Source organism: Neomonachus schauinslandi, chromosome 8 (assembly GCF_002201575.2).
Source record: "Neomonachus schauinslandi chromosome 8, ASM220157v2, whole genome shotgun sequence".
Lineage (NCBI taxonomy): Eukaryota > Metazoa > Chordata > Mammalia > Carnivora > Phocidae > Neomonachus > Neomonachus schauinslandi.
The window spans coordinates 69270045-69282059 of NC_058410.1; the positions used below are offsets into that span (position 1 = coordinate 69270045).

General features: G+C 35.9%; 1 protein-coding gene across 1 annotated transcript in view; it reads right to left on the reverse strand.

The window, feature by feature from the left end:
• The window catches only part of CASP8AP2 (caspase 8 associated protein 2), a 22707-nt gene extending 14055 nt beyond the window's left edge, over positions 1–8652 (reverse strand). The window contains exons 1-5 of the mRNA XM_021693276.1: positions 8598–8652; positions 5481–5549; positions 2115–2215; positions 1490–1564; positions 207–322 (exon numbers count right to left, since the gene is read on the reverse strand). Coding sequence (XP_021548951.1) covers positions 207–322; positions 1490–1564; positions 2115–2215; positions 5481–5549; positions 8598–8652 — 416 coding nt within the window. The remainder of the gene's footprint in view (positions 1–206; positions 323–1489; positions 1565–2114; positions 2216–5480; positions 5550–8597) is intronic.
• Between the last annotated feature and the right edge of the window lie 3363 nt (positions 8653–12015).

The window sequence follows — 12015 nt, forward strand, 5'->3', positions numbered from 1 at the left end:
AGAGAGAGAGAGAGAGAGAGAGAGAGAGAGAGAGAGAGAGAGAGAGAAGAAATTCCCTGGAGAATACTGCCCCAACCAAAATTTTAAAGAAAGAGAGAACTTTACTAAAATGCACCATTTTCCTATCTTTCCACTCAAAAGTTTAACATATTCCACATATCAACACCCATGTGATTGATAAACAGATCCACACCCTTCAATTGTACCTTTGGTGAAGATTATTTATTTCTTCATCTTTGCGATTTATTTCCACTCTAGCGGTTTTGATAAGTGCTGAAATATTCTTCTTAAGAGATTGGTTTTCATTTTTTAAGCTGAAATTCTAAACACCATAAAATATATTTAAAGTACATACAGAAATAAAGTATATGTCTATAGGATTATTAAACTTACATAATACAGCTAATGATTACTGAATGCTCTAACTACATGCCAGGCATCACACTTTTTATCTTGTGTAATTCTCAAAAAAGTCCTATGAGAAGAACTATTATGCTCATTTACAGCAGAGATTCAAAGATGATTGGCACCAGAGCAAGGCCAGTTCAAGTGAAACTACTTAAAACAGGAATCAAAATGAAAAGGCAATAAAAAGTTCAACAAAGGGACGCCTGGGTGGCTCAGTCGGTTGGGTGTCTGCTTTCGGCTCAGGTCATGATCCCACGGTCCTGGGATCGAGTCCCACATCGGGCTCCCTGCTCAGTAGGGATCCTGCTTCTCCCTCTGCCTGGCCCTCCCCCTGGTTGTGCTCTCTCTCTCTCTGGCAAATAAATAAATAAAATCTTTAAAAAAACAAACAAAAAACTTCAATAAAAAGACAAGAAGAAAGTTCTGCCTGGGTCATTGTCTTGAAAATTGAAAATAAAAATAAAACTTTATATTTAACAACTTAGGTTTAACTTGCAACAATGTACTAATTCTCAGATGAACAAAGAATGAATTTATTAGTATTAACTGGTTCTTTGGGGGAAAGGGAAACAAAGAGAAACAACTTTACAAAAAAAATAAAATAAAAATCAGAACAAGACATGACATTCCTGTATTCTGTAGCATGCTCACAAAAAAAGTCACTCTTGCAAAAATTGTGAAGGCATCATTTTCCCCCAACAGCCATTCTAAATCTTTGCTCCTCAAACCATTCTCTTTTAAACCAACTTATATCATCTCCACTAATTTTCTATTATTTAACTGTTAATTAGTCTAACAGATCTTTATGTCAATGTCATTTAACAAATCAATCCATTTTCTTATATCAATTTCCTTGACACAGGAAATAATGCATGTTTTGCCAGATTTGCTATTTCATTTAACACTAAAAAAAGAGTTTCCTCATAAACTGCCAACACTTTAGCATCTTAATTTCTAACAAAAACAATTTATTACATTTTGACTTACAAATAAGGCAAAAGGCCCTAGGGCCTCAGTAAAGTTTCTCTTTCATTGACTGGCAGTAAAAACAAAAAGGCAAAACCATTCACTGTAATCCTACCTGTGTCTGTATTTCCTTAAACTTTTTCATCAGCTCTTTCATTTGCAGCTGACATTTACCATATTCTACTTGCAACTGTAAGATATAAAAAGATTAACTTAAGCATCGTTCTAAATTATTTTCTTAGCTTAAGTGACACTTCAGAATATTTTAAAATTTAGAAAATCAATCCACTATGAAGGAGAGACAAGGTCTATCTACCAACAGATATTTAGTAAAATTACTAGTTCTAAATATTGTCCCAACCAAAACTTACTCTGTTTAGTTTCACATTCAATCCAGACCTTAAAATTCAAGGTAGAAAGAAATTTGTCTGAATTAAGTCTTGGGACATTTTAAAACTTAGTACAAATCATGAAAAGATAAAATGTTTTATCATACTGATTGCCTATTGAGGTTTTATATATTCAGACACTTAAATTTAATCAAGCAAAATTATAACTAAATTTAGACAAGCATTCAGAAAAAACTGTTTTAAAAAGCAGATCTGAAGGCAGAGACTAACTTAAATATTCTTTTAGACTAAGAGCTACATCTTAAACACAGAATGTCTAATAGTAAGCTGATGTCTGAACTTCAGAAGCTACAAAAGGTAAAATAACTCCTTAATTCTGGCAAACCATACATCATTATATGTTGCCTCCTTTGCAGTTCCTTCTTCAGTCAGGATTTCTTCATATAAATCCAAACAATTTCGGGATGGCACACACAATTTGGAAGCATTGTCTAAAACAAACAAACAAAAAGCTCTTAAATTAAAACATGTACTTTCTGATTAAATCCTATCGAAATTCCAATGTCATTTTTCACAGAAATAGAAACAACAATGCTACAATTCATATGAAACCACAAAAAACAGCAAATAGACAAAGCTATCTTGAAAAAGAGACCAAAGCTGGAGGCACCACATCTCCTGATTTCAAACTAAAATACAAAGCTATAGTAATCAAAACTGTATGCTACTGGCATAAAAACAGACACACAGATCAGTGTAACACAATAGAGAGCCCAGAAACATATATGGTCAATTAATTTACGACAGAGGAGCCAATAATATACAATGTGGAATGGATAAGCTCTTTCAATAAATGGTGTTAGGAAAACTGAACCCCAACTTACTCCATATACAAAATCAACTCAAAATGGATTAAAGACTTAAATGTGAGACCCAAAACTATAAACTCTCAGGAGAAAAAAAAAACAAGGGTAAGCTTCTAGATATTAGTCTTGGCAAAGATTTTCTGAATCTGACACCAAAAGCAAGGGAAACAAAAGCAAAAATACACAAGTAGGACATCAAATTAAAAATCTTTAGCACAGGGGTGCCTGGGTGGCTCAGTCGACTAAGTGTCCAACTCTTGATTTTGGGTCAGGTCATAATCTCAGGGTTGTGTGATCAAGCCCTCTCCCTATGCTGCTCAGGTTCTCTCTCTCTCTCTCCCCCCAAAATTAATTAATTAATTAATAAAAATAAGCTTCGGCACAGCAAAGGAAACCATCAACAAAATGAAAACGCAACTCACAGAATAGGAGACAATATTTACAAAGTATGTATCTGAAAGGAGGTTAATATCCAAAACATATAAAGAACTCATACCACTCAATAGCCAAAAAAAAAACCTGATGGAAAAATGGGCAGAGAAACTGAACAGACATTTTTCCAAAGACAGACAAATGGCCAACAGGAACACGAAAATGTGCTCCACATGACTAATTACCAGGGAAATGCAAATCAAAACCACAATGAGATATTGCTTTACACCTGTTAGAATGGCTATCGTCAAAAAGACAAGAGATAAAAAGGTTAAAAGAGATAAAAATAGTATTTTAATAACTTTGTATAGTGACAAATGGTAACTACACTTACCATGACCACTGCCTCTAAGGTATAGAACTGTCAAATCACTATGTTGTATACTTGAAACTAATATAAGTCTATATGTCAAGTATACTTCAATAAAATAAATGAATAAATAAAAAATAAAAAGCACTTGCCCCACTTAGCACGTAAACGTCCAGTAAAGGTTGCTGTTTGTATCAGAGACCTCCCCTTAAAAAAACCACCACCACCACAAGACAAGTGTTGGCAAAGCCATGGAGAAAATAGAACCCTTGTGCACAGGTGGCAGGAACATAAACTGGTGCAGTACTATGGAAAACACTGTGGAGGTTCCTCAAAAACTTAAAAATAGAACCATGATATGATTCAGCAATCCCACCTCTGGATATTTATCCAAAGGATATAAAAACAGGATCTCAAAGAGATTGCACACCCATGTTCACTGGAGCATTAATCACAATAGCCAAGGTATGGAAAGAACCTAAGTGTTCATTAACGGAAGGTTAAAGGTGATGTGGTGTATATATACGTGTGTGTGTGTGTGTGTGTGTGTGTCTACATATACACACACTCAATGGAATATTATTCAGCCGTGAGAAAGAAGGACATCCTGCCATTTGCAACAACATGGATGGACCTTGAGGACATTTATGCTAAATGAAATAAATCAGAGAAAGACAAATATGGTACGATATCAACTTCCATGTGAAATCTAAAAATGCCAAATACATAGAAAGAGACTAGAATGGTGGTTACCAGGGGCTGGGGTGGGGGGTTGGGGAAGAGATGTTGATCAAAGAGTATAAACTTCCAGCTATAAGATGAGTAAGTTCTGGGGATCTAAAATACAGCATAGTGGGCGCCTGGGTGGCTCAGTCGTTAAGCGTCTGCCTTCGGCTCAGGTCATGGTCCCAGGGTCCTGGGATCGAGTCCCACATCGGGCTCCCTGCTTGGAGGGAAGCCTGCTTCTCCCTCTCCCACTCCCCCTGCTTGTGTTCCTGCTCTCGCTGTCTCTCTGTCAAATAAATAAATAAAATCTTTGAAAAAAAATAAAAAAATAAAATAAAATAAAATAAAATACAGCATAGTGATTATAGTTAATCATACTGTATTACATACTTAAAAGTTGCTAAGAGAATAGATCTTAAATGTTCTCACCACAAAAAAGAGATGATAATTATGTGATAGGATTGATGCAGGTGTTAGCTTAGGCTAAAGTGGTAATCATTTTGCAACATATATGTGTATCAAATCAATACTTACATACCTTAAACTTATACAATGTTAAGTGTCAACTATATCTCAATAAAGCTGGGAAAAAAAGAAAACGTATGTGCTAAATTTTTTGATGTTGTGTCTACTTCAACTCAAAGGGCAATACATTTCTCCATCTGCATTTCATCCAAATCTATACTGACTGGTTGCAAAACCAATTTACCTAAAATGCTTATGTCAACAAATCAGATGTGAGAATCATATCTGCTCAAAGCTTTGAGATATTTGATTATGGAAAAGGTTTCTAATTTGGTTAGGTCATTCATCTCTCTGCATATCACACTCTTACTGATACATCTGAAAACATTTATAGCAACTACCCTTTTCAAAAGTTCTAATATCATGTAAGCTGTGACACTGTGAGTAGTAATATATGTATAGATACCAACAGCTGCATTTTAATGGTACAAAATAGATCTGCTCAAGGTCCAGTTAAATCTGAGACGTAGATGATAGAAAACCTGAGTGTTAGTTTTACTGATCAAACTTTAGTCAAGAAAATAAAATCAGGGCGCCTGGGTGGCTCAGTTGGTTAAGCGACTGCCTTCGGCTCAGGTCATGATCCTGGAGTCCCTGGATCGAGTCCCGCATCAGGCTCCCTGCTCGGTTGGGAGCCTGCTTCTGCCTCTGACCCTCCCCCCTCTCATGTGCTCTCTCTCTCTCATTCTCTCTGTCTCAAATAAATAAATAAAATCTTTAAAAAAAAAAATTAAAAAACTTAAAAAAATAAAAAATAAAATAAAATAAAATAAAATCATTTCAAGAATGGTCAAATTGTTCAGGAACTATGCATTACTCTGAGAACTGGTAACAACAAAATACTTCCACTGGATTGACCAAATAAAATAAAACTCTTTTATTTTAGAATTTACATACCAGAAACAGCACTGTCCAACCCAGCATATATGTCCAAAGAACCTTCATCATTATTTTTAAGAGGAGAAGCTGCAAGAAAATGAAAGACTCTTTAAAACTGATTTTATGCACTTAGTGAAGTTCTTCTATTCCTACTCTGAAGAACCAGGAAAAGGAGACTTTATTAGCCGTATACCAAAAAAGACAATTGTTTATAAGTTTTTATACATCCTTATAAACAGAAAGATCTCAGTACACAGATTTATGACTCAGTATCTAAGATTTAAGCTTAAAAACTCACTTTCAAAAAGAAACTTTTGAGAAGGTTCCAAGTCCAATAATAGCAGAGTAGTTCTATGAGACCAATCCTCCTGCTGTTAACAACTATAAACTCCAAGCAAACTATTAAAAGCTATCTACAGTCAAATGCTCTACCACTAGACTATTATTGCAGTGATCATTTCCCATTATATACAAATACCGAATCATTATGTCATACACCTAAACTAATAGAAAGTTGTATGTATAATTATACCTCAATTTGAAGAAAAAAAAAAGGGTGATCTAAAAAACTAAAAAGCAACCCAAAGCAGGCAAAAACTGAAGGGGAGACAATACCTGAAAAAGAAAACAGTCTTATATGCGTTCCCTATCCTCCTTTTATTACAAATTTTTTGTAGAAGGTTAGGCCCTACTTGCAGCCAACAATGGGCAGTAAAAACTCAGATGGAAACCTCTAGTCCTAATAGCTTGAAGCACAAGACAAAGAATTTGGGAGTGGTAATAGCAACTAGAAACTAAGAAAGAAAATCAGAAAGCCACAGAGAGTATTCCCCAAATTGTGCCCAAATCTCCAAGTGACCCCCAAAGTACATAAGTAAGGTTAGAACTCCAAAATGTCCACCTAAAGTTAAAATATCTGAAGAGTTTTCAGCTGCTATCCACCACAAGTAAGACAGAAGTTTAAGTTCAGCCAAGTTAAATACTTGCTAAGAGTAAAAACAACATTCTTCAGAGCAATATAGCATAATCCAATGTTTCTAGAACATAACAGAATTCACAGTGTCCAGAATGCAATCCAAAATTACTACATAGCAAATCTTGTCAGAGAAATATAAATCATTAAAACAAAGAATGTGGGGCACCTGGCTGGCTCAGTCGGAGGAGCGTGCAACTCTTGATCTCAGGGTCATAAGTTCGAGCCCCACACTGGGTATAGAGATTACTAAAAAAAAAAATAATAAGCTAAAAAAAAACAACAAAGAATGAAAATCCTAAAACTGAAAACTACAATTTCTAATTTTAAAAAATTCACTGAATGTGCTTGACAGTAGAGCCAGTGAACTTGGAAGACAGATCAATAAAAATTACCCAATCTGAAGAACAGAGAGAAAAAGATTTAAAACAAAATCAAACAAATGAACAAACAACAATAAAAGTCTTAGTAACCTATAGGATAATGTCAAAAGTTCTCACATACTATATATCTGGAGTCCCAGAAAAAAAGACAGAATGGGGAGGAAAAATTATTCTAGAAGAATACTAAAGGATACTAGAAGGACTAGAAATGATAAATAATTGAGTAAATACAAAAGACTAATTTTTCTTAATTATTTTAATTCTTCTTAATTTTTTTGAAGATACATAGAATGGTTTAAAGTAAAAATTACAGGGGTGCCTGGGTGGCTCAGTCATTAAGCGTCTGCCTTTGGCTCAGGTCATGATCCCGGGGTCCTGGGATTGAGCCCCACATCGGGCTCCCTGCTCTGTGGGAAGCCTGCTTCTCCCCCTCCCACTCCCTTTGCTTGTGTTCCTGCTCTCGGTCTCTCTCTCTCTCTGTCAAGTAGATAAATAAAATCTTTAAAAAAAAAAATAAAGTAAAAATTACAGCTTTGTTTCATGAGGTTTATGACATCTTTAACATAAAAGGATGAATGGAGGTTAAAGACAACGATATATACAAGATTCTACATCTTAGGTGAAAAGGTACAATACTAGGAAACAGACTACAACATGTTAAAGAAGTATACTGCAATCTCTTGAGCAACCACTAAAAAATAATGCAAAGAGGTGTAGTCCATAAAGCTAATATATAAATTAGAATGAAATTCCAAGGGGCACCTGGGTGGCTCATTTGGTTAAGTAACTACCTTCGGCTCAGGTCATGATCCCGGAGTCCTGGGATCAAGTCCCACAACAGGCTCCTAGCTCGGCGGGGAGCCTGCTTCTCCCTCTGATCCTCTCCCCTCTCATGCTGTCTCTCACTCTTTCTCTCTCTCTCTCTCTCAAATAAATAAACAAATAAATAAAATCTTAAAAAAAAAAATCTTAAAAAAAAAGAATGGAATTCTAAAATATATTAACATTTTAAAGAAGGCAAGAAAATCAGAAAGAAAACTGTGAGAAAAACTAAAATAAAGTATTAAAATGACAGATTAACTTCCAATCACAATAATAAAGAAAATTTGGGGGTTAACTGATAAAAGAGGAATAAAAACAGCAGATTAAATAAAAGTATTGTATCAATGTTAAATTTACTGAAATTGATAATTATGCTGTTGTTATATTAAAAAACCTAACTTTTTCGGGGCACCTGGGTGGCTCAGTCGTTAAGCGTCTGCCTTCGGCTCGGGTCATGGTCCTGGGGTCCTGGGATCAAGCCCCACATCGGGCTCCTTGCTCAGCCAGGAGCCTGCTTCTCCCTCTCCCACTCTCCCTGCTTGTGTTCCCTCTCTAGCTGTCTGTCTCTCTCTGTCAAATAAATAAAATCTTTAAAAAAAATTTTTTTTTAATTTAAAATAAATAAAAAATAAAAACCTAACTTTTTCTTATGAAATACACCTGAATTATACAAAAAATGTATGCAACTTGAGAGTAACAAATACCTACTTTGTATTTCTTTGGACATGACAATAAGTATCATTATCACTTATACTGGCAAAGTTGTTAATTTCATTAAATTTAAGAGACCTGAAAGCATACAATAAGAAAGTTCACATTTACTAAGCATTTCCTATTTGCCAGGCACTTTATTTATTCACTTATGTGTGAGAGGAAAAAGTTAATGAGTGGTATCAATGAAAATAAATTATTTTATAATTAAATAAATTTATAAAGACAGTTAAAATGAGCTCTTACCAGAAAAGACATCAAATAAACTTGTTCCATCACCATTGTCATCATCTGCTGCCATGATCCTATTTCCTTTTGACAGTCGCCATCTAAAGTATTAAATATAAAGATTTTCCACTTAAAATCAACCTCACAATACAGAGAGTAAACCTAGCTTTAAGTTAAAAAGCAACTTCCAAATTTGGACACAATGAATAAATTCACTCTCTATCATCACTTTAAAGAAAGTGCCTAACATTTTCCAAAACCTTAAACTTGCTTATTATAGTTAAATCATGCTACAAAGGGGCACCTGGGTGGCTCAGTTGGTTAAGCGACTGCCTTCGGCTCAGGTCATGATCCTGAAGTCCCAGGATCGAGTCCCCCATCGGGCTCCCTGCTCAGCGAGGAGTCTGCTTCTCCCTCTGACCCTCCCCCCTCTCATGCTCACTCTCTCTCTCATTCTCTCTCTCTCAAATAAATAAATAAAATCTTTTAAAAAAAAAAAGAATAAAAAAAAATCATGCCACAAAGTAAATGATGCTAATTTTATAAAATAGACCAAAATACAAATTAACTTTTATACAAAAATAAACCAACTATCATACTAAGTAAGTACAACCATGTGGTGAGTTCTGTGAGTCCTCTTAGCAAATCATCCAACCTAGGGTTGGTCTTGGGAACTCCAGACATACATGTTTTCACCAGTAAGAGAGTAAGACAGGTAAAGAGCAAAGAATTTAATATCATACTAGGCCTGGTACAGTGAGATGTGAGAAGAGATGTGAGGAAAAGAGGTATTCTCATACACCACCCAAGTGTATACTGGTACAAGCTCTATGGAGGCAATCTGACAATAGCTATCACATTTTTAAATGCAAATAACTTTGACCCAACAAGCATATCTAGTAATGTGTTCTACAGATAACAAGCACATGGTTACAAAATGTATGTAAAGGAATATTCAATGCAGTGCTGTTTGTAGTGGCAAGAATGGAAGCAACAAAAGAATCCAAAACAGTTAAAAAAAAAAAAAAATCTGACTTATCTGACATTCTCCATTCTGCCAGTAAAATTTGCTGAATGGTGCCTATGGTCAATGAACTGTGGCTACTGAGGGTCATTAAGGATACCTGCACCTGTACATTCCTGCTCCCACCAAGATATACTCTTTATCAACAGTCAGGTTACATTTACTACCAAATCCAATTATGCCAGTTTCCTTATTTTTCTAAGTAATAGTATTATGAAGGATTACATTGCCAAAGGAAGTTCTTTTCCAGTGTAATCCAAGCTGAATGCTCTGAAAAGACTCAAGGTGAGTAAGTAAGATACATACACAATTGCCTGTCAAATCAAGTGAGGTAGAGATAATCCAAAATATTGGAAGAGAAAATCTAGTCTGTACCTATGCTGATTCACAAGTATCTTACTCCCTTTTAATTTTTAAAAAAAGTGATGGAGGGGCACCTGGGTGGCTCAGTTGGTTAAGCAACTGCCTTCGGCTCAGGTCATGATCCTGGAGTCCCGGGATCGAGTCCCACATCAGGATCCCTGCTCGGCAGGGGGTCTGCTTCTCCCTCTGACCCTCTTCCCTCTTGTGCTCTCTGTCTCTCATTCTCTCTCAAATAAATAAATAAAATCTTAAAAAAAAAAAAAGTGATGGAAATTATAAGCAATGTCTTATGAGTGTTGATTATGCAAAAAAGAAGTCAGGGGCACCTGGCTCAATAGGTAAAGCATGTGACTTTTGATCTCAGGGTCGTCAGTTCAAGCCTCACGTTGGGCATAGAGCTTACTTAAAAAGAAAAAAAAAAGTCAGAACTCTAATCACTGGATTCATTCTCAAAGAAAAGGTCACGGTTCTACCACAAGAGATACAATTTATGTTATTCCTTTAAATAAAATTAAAGTATACATCTTTTCTTATTCATTACTCACATTTCCCATTCCAACATTTTTTCCAATTAGCTGATTTGATCAATTGCTATAGCCTGTACAGTAATTACAAAAGGTACAAATGGCATAATCATATCTGGCAACTAATACAACTGACTGTGGGTAAAGCAAAATTCTACTGATGGAGCAGAAACTCAAAGGCTTCCTAACAGTAACCTACTACTAGCTGTAAACTGTCATATGGAGGAGGGAACATCAGTCAATGGGTTTTTTACAGAATGGAGATAATGATTTAGTTAAACAGAGACCAAATAGATCAAAGTTTTCACTGCATATCATTTCACAGTTTTCGTTTTTACCCTGGCAGGTATTGCTTAAAAAAAAAAAAAGACCTACTTGGCCTATTAAGTTAAAACTAAGAAATCAATAGAAGAGAACTAAAAAAGCCTGGATCTTTTGTCCCTCACCAGTCTTAAATTTTTCTACAGTTGCTTATGGAAACATTGTCCACACCTTAATCTCTAGGTCCCTGACCACTGAAAGTATGTTTTTAATTAGTTATAAATTTAATAGAAAGTGCTCATTTCTTAAGTCATATCTTCTGTTACATTAAGAGTTCTTCAAAATTATTTCTGAGAATAATATGTACAGCAGTATGAAGTAGTCAAATTATATATGTAATTTCTCACTACGTACACATAAAAAGTTAAAGGAACTGTGGCAATTATCATGCCTCTCAATTTCAAATCCACCCTTCTGTGATAATGAAGAATGGCCTTGTAAATATTTCTCCTTTGTAATTGGCTCAGTGTTAAACCTTCTCAGTAGAATGCTGAAGAGACACTGGCAAGGAAGGTTTTTCTTCCTAGTTTCAGTGTGCCTGGCCAGCCAGGCTCCTGCAGAACATCTTTCTCTGGCATCTAGTTCCTGCAGCAGACAGTCTCTCCAGCACCAAGCTCCAACAGGGCACAATTTCTCTACACACCCACCTCCTGTGAGTTTCTATTACAAAAGACTCCTGTAGGACCCAGCTTGCTACTGCCAGGCTCATGGAGAGGGCAGCTTCTCCAACTCTTGGATCCCACAGCACTTGACAGCCAGCAGAATACAGGAGTGTCCCTATGCATCTTTTCTACCAGATTCAAAGCAATGTCACCAGCAGGGCACTTAGCAACTTCTCTACCATTCACTTAGCCCTAGCCATGCACCCTCCAATGAGGGGGAAGACAGCCTTTCCTTGGATGATCTATCTCAACCCTAGAGGATGGCCACTCTTCTCATCTTCTATTCCTATGTTCTTTAGAGTTATCTTTAACTCTCACTAACCAATTGCCAGTTACTCCAACTGTCTGTTAATAATTCTTTATTTCAGGGGCACCTGGCTGGTTCAGTCAGTAGAGCATGTGACTCTTGGTCTCAGGGACGTGAGGTCAAGCCCCACAATGGGCATGGAGCCTACTTTAAAAATAATAATAATAATTCTTTATTGTAAGAATTCTCTTTTCAAATTACTGTGTGGTTTTTGTGGTTTTTGTCTCCTGACTGG